The sequence below is a fragment of the Ambystoma mexicanum genome, chromosome 7p (assembly GCF_040938575.1).
Source record: "Ambystoma mexicanum isolate Mex_15411 chromosome 7p, UKY_AmexF1_1, whole genome shotgun sequence".
In the NCBI taxonomy this organism is placed as follows: Eukaryota; Metazoa; Chordata; class Amphibia; order Caudata; family Ambystomatidae; genus Ambystoma; species Ambystoma mexicanum.
The window spans coordinates 887,838,855-887,864,279 of NC_090939.1; the positions used below are offsets into that span (position 1 = coordinate 887,838,855).

At 46.0% G+C, this 25,425-nt stretch overlaps 1 protein-coding gene across 5 annotated transcripts in view; it reads right to left on the minus strand.

Moving 5' to 3' along the window:
- TFDP1 (transcription factor Dp-1) overlaps positions 1 to 25,425 on the minus strand; it is a 774,278-nt gene that overhangs the window by 50,777 nt on the left and 698,076 nt on the right. For all 5 annotated transcript variants that reach the window (XM_069637131.1, XM_069637133.1, XM_069637132.1 and 2 more), the window contains exon 10: positions 22,065 to 22,231. In XM_069637131.1, the coding sequence (XP_069493232.1) occupies positions 22,065 to 22,231 (167 nt within the window). The remainder of the gene's footprint in view (positions 1 to 22,064; positions 22,232 to 25,425) is intronic.

Sequence of the window (25,425 nt, forward strand, 5' to 3'; positions counted from 1 at the left end):
ACCTCAACAGCTCATAATCTAGGTGTCCATGGCCTTGCAAATTCTTAAACATCCCACTAGACATGGAGGGTGAGTTCCTTCGTTTACAGACTCTACCTAAGAGAAATGCACTTGCCCGAAGGTGACTGGTGAAAATATTTACCAGTGCATTTTGTAAAATGGTGCATGTCGCCATAAGCACACTTCATATTTGGTGCAATACTGTCAAGCAAGCACAGTGAAACTTGTATTTGACATGTACTGCAAACAAAGTGCGTTTGCTGTAAAAGAAAAGAACACTTTCTAACATCCCCATACTCTCCAGCAAGGTCGAGTATCAAGCAAATGATACTCGCCCTTCATAAAAACTACTTGCCAATGCTAGTGGGCTAGTAGATTTTGCAAGCCCTGGTGTCCTTTTCTATTCATCACTTTCATTTTCCACACATTTTTAATCTCACAAGCTCCTGTCGCTTTCAACTTTATAATATATGTAGAGCACGTTCCGGTCTCATTTTTCACCCCTGGAAACATATCACTTCACTAATCTTTTCCCGCCTGGACTATTGTTCATGTCTTCTTGTTGGCCTTCCTGCTGCTCATCTTGCCCCTTTACGATTAATAATTCCTCCATTCGTACTCTGTACTATCCCTCCTCTTACTTCAATATCTCCTTCTCTTCACTCTGTACGCTGGCTATCCTTAGATCTTTGTTTACAGTTCAGTTTCCTCTGCATTACTTTTAAATGTTTCCACGGTTTGGCTGTGCCCTATCTTTGCTTATTGGTTTTTATGTTCCTTCTCGGTCTCGTTGCTACGAGTCATATTTCTACTAACTGTTCCTAAGCCCCTTTGTGCAGAATCTAATTTTTGTGCTGTTTACTTGCCCAAACATATCAGATCTATCCCCTTATGCTATTTTATGCTCTCACCTTAAAAACTACCTACTTTATACCATGACCTAATTGTTGTTCATTTGGCTTGTTAATTGAACATCATTTGTACTGTTCTTTTACGTACAGCGCTTTGGCAAAAGCTCCTAAAAAGCAACAAGTTACTTACCTGAGACTCCTGTTCTCCAGCATTGCTCTTTAACATTCCACCGTCGTTAAGCTGGGAATCCTCGAATAATAAAGCAGTTTAGCTTTAAAGCGGCTTGTCGCTTATAAAGCATATTACTGTCACTTTTGGTCATACTCCCACCAGCCAATAACATTAGTCCTCCTTCGGTCCTCGCCTGGCCATTTTCAGATTTGGAAGTGCAAATAATGTGGCAATATGAACCAAAGAGAGCCATAGAGGAGTAGGCGTGAGGGTTGCATACAAATCCATGAAAGATACCAATGTTGGAGAACTGGCGTTAGAGGCAAGCTACTTACTCCTTCTCCAGCATTGGATCTTTCATGAATTCACATGCTCTAACAAGATTACACAGCAGTACATACACAACCAATAGGAGGCGGTACAGCTCTACAGAAGCAATTGAACTCACCTTAAACACTCACCTCATGCAAATAGGTTGCAGAGCACTGCCTGGTTGACATGGGACTCCTCCCTGGAATCCCTATCAATGCAGTAGAATCTCATTAAGGTGTGGAGAGACCTCCACGTAGCAGGTCTGTAGATATGTGAAGCAGAGGCACACCAGACAGGAACGCTGTGGTTGAAGAAAAGTATCTGGTGGAATACACCTTTGGCTTTTCTGGCAGGGGCCTTTTTGTAAGTTGGTGGCAATGGGAAATGTAGCCAGAGAGCCAACTGGAAATGGAAGTCTGTCAGGGCATTGCCTTTGCCTACAGGTGCCAACTAAACAAACAACTGATTTTTTTTTTTAACTCCTTTGTGTGTGCAATATAAGTGTGACATCCAGCAAGTGTAAGGCCCTTTCTGCATTTGAAGTGGGAGCACCAAAGAAAACTCGTAGAAGCAAAGCTTAATTCAAGTGGATATCTTATTGAACTTTTGGCATAAAGGAAGGATGTGTGCTGAGCACTACCTTGGATTGGTGAAAAACTAGGTATGGCGGCTTAAAGGAGAGGGCTTAAAGTTCACCCACACACCTGGCAGACAAATGGCCACCAAGAAAGCGGTCTTCCATGATTCAACAACTTCACTGGGCTCTGCTGCAGTTTCTAACGGAAGGTCCATTAACTTGGAAAGAACCACATTGAGTTCCCACGCTGGAGCTTTTATAGGAGGAAAAAACACAGAATAGTCCCTTAAGGAATTCTTTAACCAGACTGTGGGACCATATGGAAGGTCGGCCTGTATTGCGAGTAACAAGAAATGGCTGTTAAATGTACTTTAATGGATGTGTGTGCTAGTCCCAGCTTTGCCAGGGCCTGGAGATGTGGCAAAACTTGTGCAGCTTTGATGCAAAGAGAGATTAGCTGCTGGGATTTACATCAAATGGTAGAATGTTTCCATGTGTGCTTGTAGCAAGATAATGTATAGGGCGCCCTAGCATTTGCAAGAATCTCTCAGCATTCTAGAGGTAATGCAAAGTGTCTGAATTACTGGGCTGCAGGAGTCAAGAACTCAATGATAGGGACGCTGGATCGGGATGCAGCACTGATCCTTTGTCTCTGGAGAGGAGGTACGACAGAGGGGGCAGTTTGAAGGAAACGAGCGACTAACACTGAAGTAGGTCAGAGTACCAGATTTGTTGAGGCCATGCCAGGGTGACTAACATCTTGCAGCGGCTCCATTTGAGTGTTTAGAACTTGCAGTGGAGGGAATGCAGAGAGCAACCAACTTTTCCATGGGATAGAGAAGGCGTCCCGCAGACTCCCTTCTTGAGGATGCTGGCTGGCAAACTGGGGGCAATTGGAGTTCTGTCCCTAGGTGACAGTCTATTTTAGGGTGACCACATTGGGAGAAGATGTGAAGAATTAATCTCTGATGTCACTCCCATTCATGGCATGAATGTAGCCCCCTGCTGAGGGAATCCACAATGGTGATGTGGCTCCCCGGTGATGAAAAGAAAGGAGATACATGTTCTGGTATAACACCCAGTACCAGATAGCTTGAAACACTTTGGACCGCATCAGTGCACGGGTAATGCCCCTTCTCTGGATATAAAACACACTGGAGGTATTGCCGGTGAAGATGTGAACCACCTTGTTCGGGAGTTGCGGTTGGAATGATTTCAAGGCCCACACCACTGCTCCGAGCTCCAAGACATGTGTGTAGGACTTTTACTTCTGTTTCCACAGGCCTGTGGCGTGGTGTTGGCCCATGTGGGCCCCCCATCCCTCCAGGGGAAGCATCAGTGGTGACTGTGGCCCGATGAACTGGGAGGCGAAAAGGAGCACCCTGCGTGAGGCGCACAATGATTCCACGACTGGAGAGTTTGGCGGAAAGATTGCGTGAGGGCAATCATGTAATTCCAGCATCTCTTGGAGAGGATTCATGTGAAGCATACAGTGAGGAACCAATGGGATGCAAGAGGACATAATACTCAGCAGAGAATTGATGGAGTAGACTGTCACCTGTAATATGGATAGTTGCTGAATCTTCTAGAGCATGGCTTTGACCCTCTCCTCAAAGGGGGTAGCAAGATATACCACGGTGTCAAGCCGTGAACCCAGGACCAGAGCATTCTGAAATGGTGATACGGATTATTTCAGAAAGTTGATGGAGAACCCCCAAAGAAGTCAGGCCTCGGATGATCTCTTCAGTGTGTTGCCAGTCACCTTAGCCAGTCGTCCAGATACAGAGACGTGTAAAGGCCTGCTTGGCGGAGATGGGAAGCAACCAGAGCTAGGCATTTTGTCAAGACTGTTAGGGCTGATTTAAGGCCGAAAGGCAGAACCATTAATTGATCATGCTTGTTTTGTACTACGAATAAAAGGAAGCATCTATGCTTGCGACGTATGGGAATGTGGAAACAAGAATTCTCCAAGTCTAGAGCGGAGAGGAAGTCTGCATTTTAGTTGCTCGAGAATGTGTTGAAGCGTGACCATATGAAACTTCTGTGATTTTAGGAACTTGTTCAGCTGCCTGAGATCCAAGATCAGTCTCCGTGCACCAGACTTTCTTCTCACCAGGAAGCATCTGAAGTACATTCTGGAGCCCTGGAGGTGTGACAGTATAGCTTCTATAGCTCCTTTCTTTAGAAGGGACCTCAATTCTTGTAGGAGAAGTGGTAGCTGTAATTCTCTTTTTATGGGAGGGATTAAGGGGCAATTGTGCAGAAACTCAAGGGTGTGACCCTGTTGAATGATGGGCACCTATTTGTCGACGGAGAGGTTTCCCACTGATCTACAAATTGCAACAACTTGTCTCCCACTGGGGTGAAGTGAAGGCATGGATCCTGGTGCTGGGCATGCCCGTTTGGGGGTTTGCAGTCTCGGGGAAGATTTTCGTTGTCACCGAGTACCTCTGTATGCTTGCAACCTCCCCATGTACGCCTCCTGCGAGCTGGTATGGTATGGCTGGCGGTAGGAGGGCCTGCAATCTCCGGAGGTTCGGGAGTAAAGACCCTTACCAGAACGGAAGGGCTGTCTTCACTGCTGCAGGATGCCTAGGTCTTGATAGCCTGTAGGGTCTCGTCCACCTTCCAACCAGGTCTACTCCATCAAATGGCATATCCAACACCTTAAATTGCACCCCTGTACAAAAATTGGTTGCCTTGAACCATCCCTGGAGTGTGAGCACAGCTCTGTTCCCCATTTGGTGAAAGCCGGTCTCCACAATTTGTAATGCGACAGTAACTGCGTGGTCCAAACTGGCCTCCCCTTTGTGCAACAGTGCTGGGGCCTCATCTCTTATCCGGCAGAAAATCCAAGATGGGACCCATCTTGTACCAAAAACTCGATTGTATTCTGAGAGGATGGCTAATGAGTTGGCTGCCTTGATGGTTTTAGTGGCCGTGGAAACTACCCTTTTGCCAAAGGAGTCCAGCTGCTTACCCTCTTTATCAGGGGTCCCATGCATGGAGAAGGGTTGGCTGATCTTTATCGAACAACTGCCGATACCACAGAGTCCGGGCAGTTAGGAGCATCATCTGTCACCTTATACTACGTCTCGAGGTGATCATTTTTTTTTTTAAACAGGCGTCAAGATAGGATTTTATCACCAACAAAAGGCCATTTTACCAGATGTCATCTAGCATAGGGATTGCGATTATTGACTTCCTGTCAGCTTCTCGCCTTTTAATTGGGAAACCCTTTTTCCTTTGGTCCTCCGTAACCAGCTCAAATAGCTTAACAGCATATGTTAAGAGCGCATGAAAACAGCCTTTTTTATCTGGAGTTGAGTCACGTGAGGATAGATCTAGTGTCTACCCATCAACTGGTACCAAATAGTAATCCGTCCGAGTGTCTGTAGCTGTGTCAGTGTTGTCAGCACTAGTACCTGTATCGGTGAGAGTAGCGACTGGAACGGAGAACTGAGGAACCGGCTGATGTGGAACTAAATCCCCTCTTGAAGGTAATGCCAGATGGGTCCTATTATGGGCCAGAGGAGGACTACTATGCTTTAGTTCCGTGACCAGGGTTTGCAAGGTCGATAAAATATAGAGCAATAGGTCCCAGGGTTCAGCGGGTGTGCCTAAAGGGACAGCAGGTATTGAAGTGGATGGAACTGCAGGCATTGGAGGAGGATGATGGCACTGGCAGGATAGGATCAGGATGCACACCGATTTGCTCGTGGTCTGAGAATAAAGCACCCAGAGAGACTTCATCCGAGATCTCACCTATTTGAATTAATGTGGTAGTTGGTGCTACAGCAGTGGGCATAGAAGGCACCAGAGTGAAGAGTGGCTTGGCTAGTGTGGGCCATCCCAGAAAAGACAATGCTGGAGGCTGTTCCCAGTCCACATTAGCCTCCGAGGAACGTGGCAAACAAGAGCTTGCAACTTGGGCACCAATGGTGCGGACGACTGTCTCGGCGGCAGAGAAACTCTTGCTGTTTTAAAATAGAATACTTGCTTTGTCCGCAAATTCGTCAACAGTGCAGTCGTCGACAAGGAGGTGGATGCTTTTGCTGGTTTGTGGCTCGTCAACGAGGTAGTCTTAGGCAAGGCTCTTGACTATTTATGCCTGTGGCTTCTGGACAGAGTAGATGTGGATGTCGCTTCTCCGAGTGTGTCAAAGACAATAGACATAGCAGTCATGGACCGGGCCGTCGACGAAGTGGGTGGCATTATAAGCATCAACTAATTAGTCGACGATGGAACAGTCCAAGTGTGCAACTTGTGTCCCTTTCTAAGTTTATTCCCCAGGGAATGTTCTTCGTGTGATCTCGACCTCTTAGATGAAGGAGTACCGTCTATGGGTCTATAGATTTTGGTAGAGGCAGGACTGCAGACTGAGGTCGAGTCAGAGGCTCCCGGCACCCTCCTCCAGCCAAGTCAGCAACCTGCAGTCACCATCCTTGCGAGTCTTTGAAGAAAAACACTGGCAGATGGGGCAAAGGTCAATATTGTGGCCCTGGTGCAGACAATATAAGCATGTGTCATGGTGGTCCTGCACAGACTTTCTTTTGTTATATCTTTGTATGTGTTTTATACGAATATTTAAATCATTACAGTTGAATAAAGGCAGTGAGCTTGTGTTACATTAAGCAGTTTACTCTTGTTGTGGTTAAGACCTCCACACTTGCAGAATGAAGGGAGTTCATGTTTTGAAGCTGTATGCTTTCCCACTATAATTGCTGTTCATTCAATCTCGTGGCAAGCTTTTTGTAATCACCTGTAATTCTTATGGTCTGTATGGCATTAGGTTCTTTAGGACGTTCCCCCCCCGTAGGGTCGTGGATCGTCTTACCCCCCAGGTCCCCATCCAAGTCGCTCAGTATTTGTTTGATTTGTCTGATATCTCCCCTTGTCAGTGGTGAGTGATGGACCCATAAGATTCCACCCTATAGCATCAGCCTCTTCCCATATTATCCTAGGTAGTGTGTACGGTGTACGTAGAAGACCAAGGTAAGTCGGAGGCCATAGGTATAGGTCTGCTCGGTGGGTGATGCATTTGTTCAGTCCCCCAGGTTCCCTCGTCAATTCTGGGCAGTAAATCATTAGGGAGAGCCTGGGTGTTTGTGGAGCAACTTTGATATATGCCAAGGTTAAATAAATGGGTCAGCTAGTTCCCAGAAGCGAGCGGCATTGTATTCCATCAAGCAGAGTTTTGCCAGTAGTGCCCGTCTTGTGGATTCGGTGGGTGGTCTGGTGGATTTACAGCTGAGGATCAGGGACTTTGGACTGCAAACAGTATTATGTGTGAGTTTGCGCTGTATTGAATCCGTGTGGCAGTCTTCCCTGTGTGGCAGTCTTCCCTGTGTGCCCCGAAAAGCTTCAGACCGGGTGATAGTTTGACCAAGGCACTATATATTTGGGCGATTTGTCTGTGTATCGTGCGCCACAATGCACCAAATCGTGGAAAGGACCCGAGAATGTGACCCATGGAGCCCAGACCCCCACATTATCGCCAGCATGTCAGAGTGTATGAGGCCCATCCTAAATAGTTTACCGAGTGTGTAGTACATCCGTTGGACCATTTTAAAAATAGGATCTCTCTATTCCGAATGCTCACTGATACTGCTGTTATGTCCTCAAAGAAATCGTATGCGTCGCTGGGTTGTGGCTCGATGCCCAGTTATTCGGATCATTGGAATGCCAGCGTTTGATTACAACCGATATTATGCAAATAGTGTAGAAGTTGCAAAGACGTGGGTATGATGTTATGCTTTGTTCCATTGCTAGTTCACCCGATGTCAGAGACTCCTGTCGGGTCTGGTCTGTGGTGTTTGCGGATTACTGATATGAGGGTCCTATATTGAAGCCAGCCTGCCTCCCCTAGACAGAGGACCTGCTGCGCTTCTGTGAAGCTAATCGGGGAATTTTCTTCATATTGGTCCATCACCCAGACGTGCGGCCATGTCGTGTCTTGGTTATGGTGTAGTTTAAAGTTCAGTCCATAGGACAAGATTGCCCTCACACTGATCCATTTTGGTGCCGCTTGGGTTGATGAGCCCAGTATGGACCGTAATCTGTGCCACTGCACGAGCGTTGGCCCTACTATTGGCTGATTCTTGATTGTGTGTGATAACTTAGTAGGTGGGATCGCTAGGACTTCCGATGTGCGAGTGGCACCAGCAGAGTTAGTTCCATATATTTCCAACGGGCCCGCTCCGCTGCATACAACCACTGTTTGGCCCAGCCAATATTGGCAGCCAAATAGTGTCCTACCATGATGGTAGTGCCAGGCCACCATCGGCTTTGGAGGCCTGAAGGATCTGATATTTAAGCTGTGCTTTCTTCCCCACCATATAGATCTTGAGGTATTAATATCTAGCTCTTTGAACATTAGCTCCGTCAGGGCTAGGGGTCGCATCAGTGCTAAATAATTCAGTTTGGGTAGCAAATTAATTTTGAAGGTGTTGATTCTACTGGTGAGGGATAGAGGTAGTGATTCCCATCAGAGATCAGATTTAATTTTTTGCAAGACTGGGGGATAGTTTAACCCAAGAATCTTTCAGGGCAGGCAGATTTTGACACCTAAATGTGATAAAGTTTAGCTGTAATTTAAATGGGGTCACCCCTCCTGGATCCCAGGAAATGTCGGGTCTCAGGGGGAGGATATGTGACTTTGCCCAATTAATTAAGTAGCTTGCCATGGGGCCAATATCTTGTAATAGTTGATATAGTCTGGGTAGTGAGGACTTGTACTTGCCAATGTATATTAATAGATCATCCGCCTATAGGCAGACTATGTTCTTCTGTGCCTCGTAGGATACCGTCCATTCTGGGTCAGCTTGTAGTTTTACTGCCAGGGGTTCTATGGTTAGGGCATAGAGGGGGGGAAGCGGGGAATCCTTTTGTGTGCCCAAGTGTAGGGCGAAGTGGGTCTATGTGACGCAATTAGTACCTACTGATGCCATTGGATTGGTGTATGGGAGCTTCACCATCTTTGTGTATGCGGTAGGGAAGCCATGTGTGTCCAGATTAGTCCCCCCCCCTGCTATAACATGGAATAATCGGCAGACATTTTCATTGGCGAGTCTGCCATGGATAAAGTGTTTTTGGTCAATATGGATGAGGTGCAGGATCAGACTTTTGATGCGTTGTGCTAGGCATTTTGCCAGAATATTAGAATCAGCGTTGATGAGGGAGATGGCCGATAGGACCTGCAGTCTCTTGGGTCACGTCCTTTTTTGTGAAATACTATTATATTGGCCGCCAGCATGGAGCATGGTGAACGTCCGCTGGTCCCTGCACCCACAAACACTGACTCAAGAAGGGGCGCCAAGCGATCGGTCAGTGCTTTGTAAAAGTCGATGGGGAGCCCATCTGCGCCGGGTGCTTTCCCTGCTGATAGGGATTGGACTGCGCGGGCTATCTCGTTTGTGGTGATCAATGTAGCTAGGTGGGTTGGGCCTAATTTGGGTAGCTTAATGGTTGCCAAGAAGTCATCAATACGGTGGTGGGCAATTGGGGTTTGTTTTGCCTAGAGTGCGCCACAGAATTGTGCGAACCGCGAGTTGATGTTTTCCTCCCCTTCTAGTATGTCCCCATTTTGATCCCGAACGTAGTCGATCTGTGTTGCTGGCCTGGTGCTTAGGGCCAGTGCCATAAGGTGTAAGGGTCTATCACCCTTGCAGTAATATGTTTGTGACCAGCTTGTGAAGGACTTCTGAGCGTGAGAGGTTACCAGTTTCAGATCTGCTCTGAGCCCCCTGAGTTTCACGAGCATTTGTTGGTTATGGGTTGTTCGTGGGGTTTTTCAGCAGCCTGTATGCGTCAGTTTTTCCTGCCCCCCACCCCCACTTCTTTAATTTAGAAGTACATTGTGAGAGACATTGTCCCCTTATTGTCTTGTATGCATCCCAGCAGTTTTGTGCTGGGTATAGGTTTGTTTGCCAGAACATGTCTGTATCTCCCTCTAGGTGCTCACGGAAGTCTGGGCATCTCAGGGCCCTTAAATTAAGGCACCAGGATGGCCTCCTGTGTGGGACCTCTAACAATTCGATGTTAAGTAGGGCGGGAACGTGGTCAGAGAGTAGAGGCCAGTGTGTCACATTTACGGATGAGATGTGTAGTGTCGTATGGGAGGAGCCAACAGTCTAGAGTAGCTGCCATGTCCATTAGAATAAAAGGTGTAGTTTCTCAGATACCTGTGGGTTATTCGTCATGCATTTTTGAATCCAAGTTCAGCGAGCAGAGACGGAATGGTGGTTAGTTTCCATGGGTTGTGTTGTGGGGGAACTCTGCCGGTTATCTTTTTTTTTTTTTAATCATTTTTTGAATTAAGTTTCGCATGTGTTATAACATCACAGAACATACGTGGAAATGGAATAACAAAAAAACAATTATAACACTTCCCCCCCTGATATCCCCCACCCATCTCTCCCCCCGTTCAAGTTCTCATTTGCCGTTTAACGGGTTCTTATAGAGCATAGCGGTATTACCGTGATGTATGACTTAGCACACCAAAGTCATGAGCCAAGTTTCAGAAAGGTCACAGTCGGGTAAATGGGCGGCCACTAATCTCCACCGGGAGAGGGGCCCCCGGCCAGAGTGTATCACGTTAGGCAGGGCGCCCGTATTTATCAAAGAAAGGCAACCACGTCTCTTCAATGTTTGACTTCGCCTCGTCAAGCAAATGTGTAAGGAATTACATGTCGTAAATGGCCCGCACTTTGGTGACCCATGCTTTTTCCCCTGGCATGTCGGGATTTTTCCATTTCTGTGCTAGGCAGCACCTGGCCGCAACCAACATGATCTGTAGCATATGGTCGTGGGTGTCTTCCTGTCCGTCACCTGAGTCTATTGCAAAGAGGAGAAGCCAGGGGCAGGAGGATCGTTCAACCCCGTCAACCCCGTTCATCCAAGTTAACACCTCCCCCCATTACTTTTGGACCATTGACACCCCCACCACATGTGAATATAGTCCCCCCCTCACTGTCTTACATTTCCAGCAATGCGGGTTGTATCCTGGCCTCATTCTGGCAATCCTCTGTGGGGGGTAGTGCCATCGAAGTAAAACCTTGAGGGCTTGGTGGCGATATTGGAGTGAGGCCGTGGATCTGTTGGCCCGCCTGCACATTGTTGTCCATCTCTCGTCGTCGATTTCCTCTCCCAGGTCCCTTCCCCACTGCGTGCGTGCCGGTGGTGGGTCTCTTGGGATGTAAAACAGGAGGAGTTTGTAGAGGCGAGATATTATCCCCTTGGAACCCCTGGCAGAAAGGAAAAGTTTCTCGAAGTCTGTAAGGTCCCTTCTGAGGGTGTTCCCCACGATGGTGGAGAAGTTTCTCGAAGTCTGTAAGGTCCCTTCTGAGGGTGTTCCCCACGATGGTTCAGTGAAAATTCCCTTGAGTTGAAGATAACGGAAGGGGGACAGGGTACCTATTCCCAGGGCATCCTCCAGATCTCTCAAGGGTAGGAACGGGCCCCCCCACCCAGAGGTGGCCGGTCCTGCTAAGGCCGGCCTCGAACCACTTTTGGTATGCCGCTGGATCTGCTATCTTAGCTAAAGAGTGGGGGGTGGGGGGGCAGATACAGCTCAATGGGGAGGGCCAGGTCGTGAGCCAGCGATAGTAACCTCCCTCCCTCCACAAGGACCACAGTACTTTCAGGACTGGGTGGTTCAGAACACTTCTAGAGATGTTTTTCCTAGGGACCTAGAGCCACTCCTCCATTGTGACGGGCGCGAGAACCCAATTGTCCATGGCCACCCATTGTTTTTCCGTACCTGGGGTAAAGTGGAAGGGCAAAATCCTTAGCTAGGAAGCCCTATGGTATGTTTCTAGGTCAGGGTATCCCACCCCTCTGTCATCCTTCAGCCTGGTCATTACCTCGTTAGAAATCCTATGTTTTTTGCCCGACCAGAGGAAGTTGAGAAGGACTCGCTTCGTTTCTATAAAGAATGTTTTTGGGATCAGCACCGGGAGCATTTGGAAAAGGAATAGGAACTTGGGGAGGATAACAATTTTTTAAGAATAAGGCGTGCCATCCAGGAGAGACCCAACCCCGCCCATCTTTCCACGTCTTTTCTGATTGCTGAGGGGAGGGCAGGGGGAGTTGGCCGAGTAAAGGTCCTCGGGTTGCGTGTCACCTGGACCCCCCAGATACAGGAATCCCTCCTCCCGTAAAGTGACACATAGGCTATCTCTGGGTCTGGTAGGTTTTCTCCTATGAATGCCACCGACTTCGAGGTTGACCTTGTACCCTGACAATTCCCCGTAACGTGAGAAACCATGTAGCATCACGGGGACCGTCTGGGACGGCTTTGTAATGTAAGGCAGTGCATCGTCTGCGAAGAGGCAGATTTTACAATGTGTCTCTCCTATCTGTACATCCCCGCACCCCCCCCCGAAGGCCTCGTTGTTGCGGACCGAGATTGCCCATGGTTCCATTACGAGTGCTCAGATTAACGGGGATAGTGGGCACCCCAGTCATGTACCGCGCTCGAGGGTGAACACTCGACTCGGTCCCATTCGTTACTACTCTGGCAGAGGGAGAGGACTAGAGTGCAGACATCCAGCCCAGCCACCTCGGGCCCATGCCCATAGTCGTGAGAACCTCCCCCATAAAAGCCCAACTGACCCTGTCAAAGGCTTTCTCCGCGTCTAGGGCCAGTAGGAGTGCACCCTCAACCCGAACCACCCTGGAGGAGAGCATGTGGAGTGTCTTCCGCATGTTATCAGATCCCTGCCTGATCGGGATGTATCAGGCGAGGAAGGCAGCGTTCCAATCTGGAGGCCAGGACTCTTGCAAAGATTTTGGCGTCCAGGTTTAGGAGCGAGATAGGTCTGTAGGACCCGAATTCCATCTAGTCCTTGCCGGGTTTAGGTATCACAGTGATGAGGACCTGTAAGAACATCGGTGGAATTGACTCTCGGTTCCTGATCTGGTTAAATAATTTGGCTAATTGTTTTAGCAGGACAGATTGGGTCTGCTTATAAAAGTCCGCCGTATAGCCGTCACCCCCCCCTGCCTTTCCCGCTTTCAATCTCTTTATGGCGCCCTCCACCTCCACCTCCGATATCTCCCCCTCCAGGGCCTCTAGCTCTGCTTCTGACAGCTTAGGCAGGGGGTGTTCTGCCAAGTAGGTACGGATGTCATCTAGTGATTCGCCTGCCTGCCTAGAGTAGAGTTTGCTATAGTAGTCAGCAAAACAGTCCACAATTTCTTCCCGGCCTCTATGGGTCCCGCCCTGTGCATCCCTGAGATGAGCAACTCCTCTCTCAGCTCTACAACCTCGGGTTCTCTGTGCCAAGAGGGCTCCCGACCCCATCTCCCCGCTCGTAGTACCTTTGCTTAGTGTAACGCATTTTCTTAAGGACTTCCTCTATAAGGACCGTGTGGAGTTCCTGTCTTTTGCCTTGCATCTCCTTCAGAAGAGCCCCACGGTCCACCCCAGCCTGGCTCATAACCCGCTCAACTCCGCACAGATTTTTTTTTTCAATTAGAACCCTTTCCCGTTTACTCCTTGAACCTTCTGCGATAAGGAGACCCCTAAAGGTGGCCTTTGCAGCTTCCCATACCATGGATATATCGGTCTCCCCAGTGTCGTTTGTCTCGAAGTAGGCCAATATTTCTTTCCTCAAAGTCCCGGAATACTGGGTCTCTGAGGAGCGTGTCGTTGCATCGCCATCGGGAAGATCTTGGGGAGACGGGCAGAGACCAATTGGCTATGAGTAATTCGTAATCGGACCATGTGATGGCTTCTACCTTCGGTTGTTCCACCACCCCGTACCCTTCTTCGGAGATCAACAAAAGGTCAATTCTGGTGTAGGTGCAGTGCGGAGGCAAGAAAAAGGTGTATCAGCCTTGGCCTGGGTGTGTTTTACGACAGGCGTCCACCCAATAGTTTTCCCTCAGAAGGGTCTGAAGGGCCAAGTTATCTTTAGAAATCCCCTTGGGTGCCCCCCCCCCATTCGCAGACCACCAATCTAGACGGGGATCCGATATCAGGTTGAAATCCCCCCCCCCCGCCCTACCAGTATAATGGCGCCCTCTGCCCATTCGTCCATGAGATTAAAGATCTGGGTAAGGAAGCATATTTGTCCCGAGTTGGGTGCGTATAAAGTGGCCAGGATGATGCGCTCTCCCTCATAGGTTCCCTCAATACCCAGGAATCGACCCCCAAAGCCCCTCTTGGTTTCTACTCCGTGAGGTGAAACGTCCTGCCAAGGAGAATACCCACACCTTCCTTCTTTGAGCTCCTGTGGGAGGCCCAGTAGTTACTACCAATCTCTTTCCCCTTTATTTTCGACTCTTTTCCTTGCCTGTAGCGTGTTTCCTGTAGGAAAAGGACCGTTAAGCGTTGTTTGCGGAACAAATTACTCGTAAGGGACCTTTTGTTCAGGGAGTTGAGGCTCTTGACATTCAGCATGCCTATCTTTCCTTCAATCATGGTCATCTTTCATCTTGTGCTCTGTAAACCCCTCTAAGTGTCTGCTGCCTAGAACCCATTGCGAAATTGATGTCCATAACTCAAGCTGGAATACCCCCTTCCCCTTAACCCCATCAAAAACTCCACCCCCTCTCCCCCCTTTACCCGTCTTGTGGGGCGTTTGCCGCTTGCTCCCCAGGAGGGGCTGTAGCTAGCAACGAACCACCAGGGTCGCTACCCCGGCCCCGGGAAAAGACATTTTCAGTATGACACCTCGTGTCATGCCATTCTCCATTACGTGCCAGCCCATTGGTGTTGGTAGTGGGGATGTGGTGGTGGTGCCCCCTCCCTTATTAACCCTCTGACCCCGACATGTGATCGACAACTCTCATCCCTCTTGGAGCATGTCACAGTGCAGGGTCGCGTGCTGCCAACAGATCTCTGAGGAGAATCGCAAAGTGTGACACCATGGAACCATAGAACAGCCTCAAAAATGGGCAACATTTCAAATCTGACCAGTCATTTGAACAGCAAGCTCCCCGTAAACCATGGGAAAAACATGTTGCGCCCAGCGAGGTCTTCGAGGTTACAAAAAAGTGTGGAAGGACCTGAATCGGGCCTTGATACGGCGATTAAGCCTTGAGTGACGAGCGCTCATGTGGGGTCCCCCCGCTCCGTAGAGGGGTGCCTGGTCTTCCGAAATTTGCGTGAGCCCTTGACTTTCAGCTTCCCTTGAGAGAGGTCGGGGGCCCGAGGGGCACGGCCGCAATCTCTGTGGGTTCCACTCTGGTCACCAGACGATCCCGCTTGGTCGCCTGTAAGGTCATCCGTGGCCCTCTGAATGTCTGTTTCCGTAACTAGTTGGTATCTCTGGCCCTGCCATTCGAACGCCAGGTGGAATGGGTGACCCCAGCGATATCGTACTCCCTTTTCCTGCAACCATCTGTTGATGGAACCGCATTTCTTTCTCATCTGGAGCGTGAGGGCAGAGAGGTCTTGGTATATTGTCACTCTGGAATTGCCGTGCTGAATGTCACGCAAAGTTCTCACCCTCTCCAGCAGACTAGCCTTGTCTCTGTAATAGTGAAACCTTGCTAGGACCGAATGTGGGCCCCTGCCTCCGCCGCCAGCCCGGTGGACTCAGTTTCACCCGAGTCGGATCCCAGGACAATTCGGATGATGTCTTGGATTTTACTTTCCAGTCCCACCAGGGTCTCACCTTCGGTCTCCTCGAGGCCGAAAATTCAAGTTATTCCTCCTCTCCCGGTTTTCCATATCATCCTTGAGTAGGTGGTCTTCCTTGCGGCATTGTAGTTCCTTGAATTTTGGTATCCATTTGCGTTTCAAGGAGAAACTTGTCTGTGGTGGAGGTGTTGTGCGGGTCACAGCGGTGAGACCCGGGCGAGCTCCCGGGTCGGCCCAGGCCGTAACGTGCTGATGGTACCTGAGGTGATGGGGGGAGCACCGCTCTTCGGGTACTCTGTGTGGGAGGGCGCCGCCGTCGCTGCACACGCCGTTCCTCTGCAGCCGGCTGCCATGTACCGCACCTCTCCTGGAGTGGGGGGGGGGGGGGGGCGGGCTGCTGGAGAGCAGAGAAGATCTTCGGGGGGTCCACACCGCCCAGAAATGTTGTGCCTGGCAGTATTTGGTCCGCTGGCGAGTGCGGGCAGAGGGGCCGGCTCCTCCTCTCTCAGCGGGACTGGTCTGCACACAGATCTCCTCCCGGGCCCTCCAAGAGAGCGCTGGGGGTGGGGGAGGCCGCGGTCCGCAGTCAGCTGGCAGGAGAACGGAGGCACCTCCGGATTCCGGGCAAACTCCCTCTTGTTGCTCAGTGGTTCCCCTTCTCGGATTGTGCTGGGAATCGGGGCTGGTAAAGCGTTACGGCATGTCTTGTGGCTTATTTCCCGGGGCCATGTGGGGAGCTCGAAGGCCAGGCAGCCATCTTGCCTGCACCCCCTGGTGGCCTCCACCGGTTATCTTTTTAATATAAAATGTTTTGGTCAACCTGTTTTGGTCAACCTTGTTTGGTCAACAATTGATACATTTGCACAATACTTTGGTGTAACATTTTTTTTTTTATACAACTTTCAAGGCTAACAAAAATCCATCAATAATTCAACTTTTCGTTGAGGAAACAGATATATATTTTTTATTTGCTTTTCTCTTTTGATCAACTTTTTATACACTGCGAATATCAGTAGTTTGGTTTAAGCTGAAATGGTTTGGCAAATTATGTCCTCAATTAAAACAAGTCTTTATTACCAGTTGTATGACATGTCTAAATTCAAAAGTAGAGTCATTTTCCATTGTTCCCCATTCTGAAACCCATCTTTCAGAGTAAACATTTCTGTTTGCTCTGTGCCTTACATGCCCTCAAACATCCTGCACCCTTCCTTGTGGCAAGTAGATAAGTGATTAACAGATTCAGAAGAGAAGGAAAAGTTTAACATATCTGTATTGCCAGTCCATAGTACCATTGCCCACTTGTGGGGTCCATCCCATGGGGACGCGAAGGGAGCCTCCGCTCAGCAAATGTCCTTCAGATTTGCATATAAACCTGGCATGCCCCGAGGAAATTGGAAGTTTGCAAGAGGAACTAGTCATTAATCCATGAAAACAGCTAAGAAACTAAAAGAACAAAACTGGCGTAAAACTCAGGACTCAGCAATAAGATATAAACCCGCAAGGCATTTGCCAGCTAACATTCAAAAGCTCAATGAACCAGTAAGCTATCTACTTAAATTTCCGAACAAGAAATTACGATCGACCTTCATGAGAGCCCGACTGAACATTTTAAAAAGAAACGAAATTCTCGCTGTTCGAGAAGAAACCAGATTAAATGGATGTCGATTCTGTGACCAGACTAACATGCCGGAAACCTTGAGACACCTACTCCTTGAATGCAAGAGTCGAGCACTAAATCGAAAAAGTACATCTAAGCCACCTGTTCACAGAACACTGTAGTATGGATGAGGATTATTGGTGGATGATACTAATGAACGGGGCCAATCGAAAACCAGTCATTGCAGTCGAAGATTTCATTACAAGCCTTGATCTGGAACACAAACAATGAAGGGGCATAAGGGATGTATGATATATATATTTTAAAAAATCTGTATCGAACAAAACAAATCACTTAAGGAACAATTGGCTTGACAAAGGGGTTGACAAGGTCGAGCTAAATAGAGTGAAGCAAATGACCAAAAATGCAACCGTGTAAAAAAACAGGTAAAATACAGTTAAGTCAAGGGGGGTGGGGGGGGGGGAGAAAAATATATATATTTGCATATAAATAGAGCAATGCTCTGAGAAACTATTTGGTTAAAGCAGATATGTTCCTAATTAATGGTTTATTGCTAGGACAGTAGGCACTTGCCCTTGTAACAATTGCCAACACTTTGGTAATTGTATTAAGGGAAATTATGCTCATCATAACTAGTCTGGCAAAAGATTCCGCCTAATCATTCTTGCACTTGTGATGCAACGAAAGTAGTCTGTGGTTTGACGAGTCCATGCAGTATGTTCTACAAGGGCATAACTACATGTAAAGCGAAGACAAGGAACTGGGCATCAGTCTAATGTGAGATTGAATAACCAAAGGTACCTGTGATCAATGCATTTTGGAACAGCTAACAATGTTGCACAAATTCAGTTTGCGATTTGGGAACAAATCATCCCTAAACACGGGGGAGGGGGGTGATTACAAGCTTTTTGTAATCGATGTCTATTGCATGACTAGTCCTTATTGAAAATATTTGAGCAAATATTTGTGTGGGACGAACAGACATCCAGGTGGTTGTCTAAACATGTGACGAATCCTAATGGGAGAGATTAAGATTGTGAGTGGATCCTTAAGTGATGGATATTCTTCATCACTGAAAGACCATGGCAAGGCTTGTTGATTAGATTTTTGTATTTATGATTGTTACCAATATAAAAAGGATGTTTTATGCTTGTGTACAGCAATTGCAATCAAAAAGGACTTATTCCATTGGGCGAATCCAAACATAATGACTTATTGTAGTTTGTAGGTGCATCATATCTGCTGGATAGAGAGGAGGACAATCGGATCCCTCTAAACTGGCTAACACCTCTATTACACAAGGCCAGAATCTGAAAAGACCTGGACCATGAATAGATCTGCATCTCTTAAAAATGAAGAAGAAACAATTTAAGACAGCACACACCAAGATTGAACAGTGTGAAGAAATAGATACTCTCCTGATGATCCCTTTGACAACAAAAGGGTGAAACACGTGAAGAGTTCGTAAAATCTTTTGAATACTATTAAAGAATGTTTATATGCAAACTACAAGTGGAATCAAGATTATTTGGCTCTCACCATATAACAAGCATATCAATTTGTTGGGTTGGCCCAACAGGGTTTATACTCACATTTGAGATGTTTTATGTTTGCTTGGAAGATTTAAAATATGTTGATCATATAACTTTGGCATTCACCTCAAAAGAGATTGACAGAACCAAGTGTATTTGAAATAGTGTAGATTCAGTATACGATTACTTGAAAATGCCCATTGGCATACCGCATTATGGGATTGATGGGGACAGTGATTTATTTACAATTTACTGTAGAGAGAATGGTTAAAAATAACAAGTTGGTAGGAACTTGCATCTGATGCATAACGACCACTCCAAACGGCTGCTTGCATCTCCCGTCCCAGGATTTGCCACACGTCACGACATCACACAACGTGGCACCATTTCTGGACTTCAAATACAGAGCGCAGGGCACTTGGCTGATTTTTCAGTCACTGCCTCGTTGCTCGAGAATATTGGTTGGACCAAGGTAATAAGTCTAACAATATAGAGAACCAGTCCCTGGTTATGGGGCAAGCACCTTGCTAGACAATTATTTATGACAGAAATGTGGTTACATCGGTAATAACTTGAAAGTTGGTCCATTACTCATATCTACTTGTAGGAGCTTAAAAGGGTACTGGAGATGCAAACGCCAAGTGATCCGTTGTACATTTTTGTGATTACAATGCCATAGGTTTAGCAATTGACCCAGTGACATTAGAAAGTTGGCTAAATGGGAATAGTATTCATTTCCTTTCACTGAATTGTTTTTTAGGAAGACAGTAGGATTGATTTCTGAAGGATACGGTAGATCCAAAACTCGTTGGAAAAATGGAAAGGAAGTTAAATGAGATCTTGGTTTTCCACAAAATAGCTGTCAATTTGATGCATTCATGTAATGCTGGTATGAAGGAACGTCATTGAACTAAAAAATACATATTTGACAAAATTAGTTATATAAATACATATATTTCATGAAACAAACTGAGTTTTGTTTTGAATTTAGTCTGAGAAACATTCTAATTATTTAAAGCCATTAGCCTTGTGGAGTGCGCTCTGGTTTCGCATTAGAATATTTTTTTTTTTTATGTAGAATGAAGGTCCTATGAGCCAATGACCTTACTCAGCGGCACCAGAAACTGATTGACTAATGGAATCCCATGTGACTTATTTTCTTATTACATACCAGGGAACATGGCCTTGAAAAAACAGTCATGGCTTTTGACCAGACAGCAGGAGAATTGCAGCCATTACAAGAAACGTTCCAGGATTCGGAATTGCAGTAAACTAGTCAATGGGGCTGTAGAGGACTCTGAAGCCTTCTTGCCGGGCCGGCAACTGCAGAACACTACAGCTTATCGTCCTTTATAAAGCTCTTAGTCCTGTCCAGGTAACATTTCAGAGCATGGTGAACATTAAGAGTCTATGCTTGGCCTGTGAGAAGGAATGAAAGATTGGGGAAAAAAAGGCCTGGTGCACACAAAGGACCAGCTTTTCTGTATGAAAGGTGGTCTATGGCTGTGAGGCACTGCCTGACTTCACTGCCAACAAAAAGGCAGTCTTCAAGCCACCAGTTTGAAATCTCTTCTTGATATAGGTTCAAACAGCAGTTTATGCACTAAATATTTAAAGTACTTTATTCAGGTCCTAAAGGGGGTCGGGGGTGAGTTAGCGGATTAGGCTTTCATATTTAACTAGCTGGTTATGCATAGTTTTCCTGACGCTGTTCCTGCATATGGGTTGTAGGTCAAAGGATCGACAACCAAAGGGTTGAATGGCCAAAGGATCGACACCAAAGGACCGAAAACCAAAAGGAATGATTATTTTTGGGGGGGTGCCTCCCCACCCCCGTTTTTTTTTGCCAAAAACCTTTTTTTTTTACCTAAACGAAAACCTAAAAAAAAATATATATAATTAGAAAAAATTCGATTCTTTGTCCTGTCGACCCTTTGGTGTCGATCCTTTGTCCTGTCGACCCTTTTTTTCAATCCTTTGACTAGACACCCTGCATATGCAATGACGGCACAATACTACTTTGAAAGAACACAAAATGGTACCCAGGTTGTCTAGTGAGCCCATGGTTTTAATGAAATACATTTCAATTGATTCTTGTATGCAATATATTTTAAGTATTCAGTGTGTAATCTCCATAATGGTATTTGTGGGTAGTTTTGGCCCATCTGCACACCCCACTAGTCAGTGAGAAATTACTTTAGCAAAGTATTCTGTTGGAGACAACCCATTTAAACATACACAAGACGCAAAGACATAATCAATACTGTGTGGACACCATGAACCGGGGATTAGTCTGAATTGTCATGGTCCAAGCGATGCGCAGTGCGCCAGACAAACACTATATACAATTTATGCAAAGCCCAAGATGGCGATTGCAATGTTAGCTCATGAGCAACTCTAGGGGCCGAGATTTATCCATTTGTTGAGGGAACAATTACAATCTACTGCCAATATTATGGTGCCACCTCTAAAGAATCCTCGTCTGCGTTTGGATTATAAAAAGGTGTCAATACCTACTGATTACTCAATCGGCTGTAATAGGTGACAGTTTGGGCCCACAAAATTTCTGTCAACTACCAAAGTTGCATTCTTGGCAATTCATACTAAAAAACCTCTTGAAACTTAGAAAAGTTTGTGGCACTGATTCTCCCGTTCCATTTCCTTTCAATTTTTGTCAGTTCTTCCAAACATGAAGGAGTCTCATCAAATAAGGATCTGTTGGTTTGGCCAAACTCAAATCCCTTAACATAACTGCTCAACTTCTGGACGTTCGAAGATAAGATTGTCACTTCACCCACATAAAATTAAATGAATATGGAAAAATACAAATTAGTGAGCGCACTACAATCAATGTTATATCAGAGTATTGTAATTGGATATTATTTAGAAATATTTTAATGGATGCTGGGGGTCAAACACACTCTGGTCCTAGGTAGGGCACATCAAATAAAAGTAAAACATGCCTTGAAAAACCTTCCAAGGTAGTTTACCCTGCACTACCACAAGTGTCCAAAAGTAGGACTACCAAAAGACAAATCATTTTCTTTATTACATACAAATTAAAATGTTCTTTGGTGACAGGTAAAACAAATTCAATTGAAATGACAAAAGAAAAAGATACATCTCAAAATGGTGTGCTTAGAAAGAGGCAGATTACATCATAATCTCAATAGGTCATTAAATAGAATGCAGTAACTGTTCATTATTACCTTTTTCTTCAGCAAAGCATGTGGCATGCAAAAGCATCAATACACCCTTCAATCATTCCCAAACATTTGCCAGTATTTCAGTTTCTCGATATTTCAGAAACTGAATTTCATTTCTTTTTTGGGAACAGTTAGAGAAGTTAATATCAATACTATCACAACATACATAAATGCAACGGTATGCAATATCTTACAAAAAACAGACCTGTTACATAGGGTTCAAGAGCTTTGGGCACCAAACTCCTTGCCGTTTTTAAATCTTCTGCAGAACAACTTCCAGATTCCAGCCCACAAGCCATTCCCATTCGCTTTAATACTTCTATGTCATCGTGGATTTCAAAGGTATTGTCAAAATTAAAAAGGTATTCAAACCTAGTAATAGAATAAAGAAAAATAAAAAGACAATATCTACATTAAGCAAGCATGGGAGAGCATAGTCTACTATAAATACAAAACTAAAAGCACCTGCCTGCTAATATACACTTAGAGAATGACCAAAAGGAACCCCAACTTCTAATATGCTTTTCCACTTAGTACCTTTTAATTTCTACAGTCCCTCAACATAATTGACATAAAATAAGTTTAATTAAGATTAAATGCGGCGACTGGTATTTGATGCCTCAAAGATTCTCAAACTACCCAGGCGCAACAGATGGATCTTACCTGTACCTTCCTATAGCACTTAAATATTGCTGAATCCAATGTTTCTAACACCTTACAAAACCTTAGTTTAAAATAAGGCACGAAGGCCCAGTAATTTGTTTGAAAAAAAGACTTTACTTACCCAGTAATAGTTTTGCTGTAGATTATAGCCATTTAGAATCCCATGCTTTCCATATTCCACACTCTTTTGGTTTGTTAGTAGTATTAGGAGTTACAATTTGTTTACTTATATAGTAGAACATTGCTAGTGTTTGCTTAACAAGCCCCAAAGCTCAAACCACAAGACTGTCAGACTATATAACACGGATGATACAAGTGAAACCAGGCATGCAGTTGGCTGTAATCTTGAGAAATGTCTGTCTCAGGTTGATCATGCCATGTGTTAAGTAGCACTTCCCCAGTAAGACAGGGGCCATTTTCTGGAGCAAAAGGCTGGCATTTGGGCTATTTTGCATACCCACAATTCCTTGCTGATGTGGCTCTGAAATGGAGGTGAACTTCCAGCAATGATTACTCGGTGGCGTGTTGCGCACACACACAATGTAATCACCCTAGCAGATGTTCTAGTTCAGTTTAAGTCAAATTGTCTATGGAGTTTCAGAAAACATTTATAACATTTTAACCCTTCTACAAAGAATTCAGAAAAATGCAGAAAGTTAATTTCTGAGGCACCTGCTCCAATTTTGTAAATTACTGTATTTGTCATGCATACTTCTATACATTTAAAAAAATTAAAAGAATAAAAATTGAGTTTTGAGCAGCTTTTAACATGGTATTTTGCATCAGGGAAATAAATGAATACAACTATTGAGCCCAAAAAAAATATGCCTGCTTCAATTTTCGACAAGCACCTACATGTTTCCAGGATCTAATGAACTAAAAACAACTCTTAAATAAGAAAAAGCAGATTCTGATATCTACCTACCACGTAAGCACAAAATGAATCTGCATCTTTTATACCAACTGTAGACAAAGTGTAGAAGATGTAAATAACATACATGTACACTAGTATACATATGAGAACTCACAGTCACAACAAATGTGAGTTTTCATAGGTACTGAAAATGTGCATGTCATAGGACTTTACAACCCATATGCTACTTTTACGCCACATACATCTGTGGCGTTACGCCACACACTCCTAGGCCACGCTTTGTGCACCACATGCTCTAACGGTACATACAGAAGATGTACATTACGTACATGTACAATACGTATGAAAACACCCTGTTATAACAGACCCATGTGACTTTTCATATGCATATGAGACTTGGGAGATGTACACTGCATGCATGTACAAATATGAAATAAGTTACTTATCTGCAAACCCTGTTTTCCAGCATTGTTTTTTTAAAAGAAAATGTTTTAACAAATTTAAGGTCGGTTGTAACAGAATGGTTACAGAAATTTCTGATAAGACAGTATTTAATTTTGACATAATTACCACAGCCCCTCCTATTCCCCTTAATGGCCCTTCAATCAGTCTGCGGTTCAGGCCTCTCCTCCACTAGGGCCGTAGGGTTTGCTCCGCCAGCTTTGGTTTAAATGTGAGTGCCAGGAATTCAGTCTTATTCCAGCACGGGGGACCAGCAGTCTAAAGCAATGTAGACCTCCCTCTTTCACAGCTGTGATCTTTTCTGTCACCAAGATGTCCCAAACTTTTAACCACCATAGTGCCAATAGAGGGCCCTCGCATGACTCACTTCCAGGCTATGGTGATTTTCGCCGCCAAGAGGAGCTGGGTTACCAGTGTCACCATCCGACCATTCCTTAGGTAGATGTCTGCCAACGGGGCTCCCAGCAGGATCACCTCTGGGTCCATTGGCAGTCTGCAATGCGCAATTGCTTCAATGGTCTGGAGCACCTCTTCCCAGAATTTTACGGTTATGTGGCAGTCCCACACCATGTGGAGGTATGTACCCTGCACCTCACACTGTCTCCAGCACTCAGGGTTCCACAAGCTCTTAAAGTGATGGAGGCGCTCCAGGCGGTACCACCTATAGAGTAGTTGAAGTGCGCATTCTTTATTCGTTATGCATCTGGTGGCTTTATTGTTGCTTGTCCATAGATCTATCCACGTGGCGTCTTCTAACGGGTGGGCCAGATCCTTTTCCCATTGGGCCATGTAGCAGGGGCATACGACAAGCATGTCTTCCTGCATCAGTTTGTATAGCCTTGAGACAAGGCCTCTTCTGGAGCCCTACTGCAGCCATAGTTCTATGGGGCACAACGTTCTAGTAGCTTCCCATTTAATCTGTGGTTGAGAGATCCAGTGGCGAATCCATGTGTATGCGAACCTGTCAGTTTCCAGTAGAGCGAATTTGGCATTGCATTCCTCAAACGTTACGGGGGGCCCCACCCTGGTATAACTGCGAGTTCCCTTAAAGCATTCCTTGTTTCCAATTTTTGAAGATGGTCACTACTAGGCCTGGGGTGAAGTCTGGGTTTAGTAGGACTGAAGAGTTTGGGCTCAGCCCTTTAGGGATCCCTTTCTTTCGTAAGGCCCATTCCCAGACCTTCCAAGAGGTTCTCATTGGAGAGGACTGTTCAGTGTCTGCGGGCTGGCCCTAAAGCATGCAGCAGGGACCTCAATGGGAGAGGGCACCTGGCTTGTTCTATAATTCCCCATTTCGGGGTTTGAGTGGGGAGTGAGCATGCCACCGTGTTCGTGAGTTGTGCTGCCACATAGAGGCACAGGTTTGGCACTCCCATTCCGCTCCATTTGGCTGCCTGAGTCATTACTGCCCTTGGGATTTGAGCCTTTCCTTTCTTCCATATAAACGGGAAGAGTAGTTTTTGGAGGCGCTTGAGTGGTTTGAAAGGAATTTCCACTGGCAGGGTCGAGCATGCGAGTGTACAGAGCGCCCGAATAGATAGAACAGGATTACTGCATATTAGCAAAT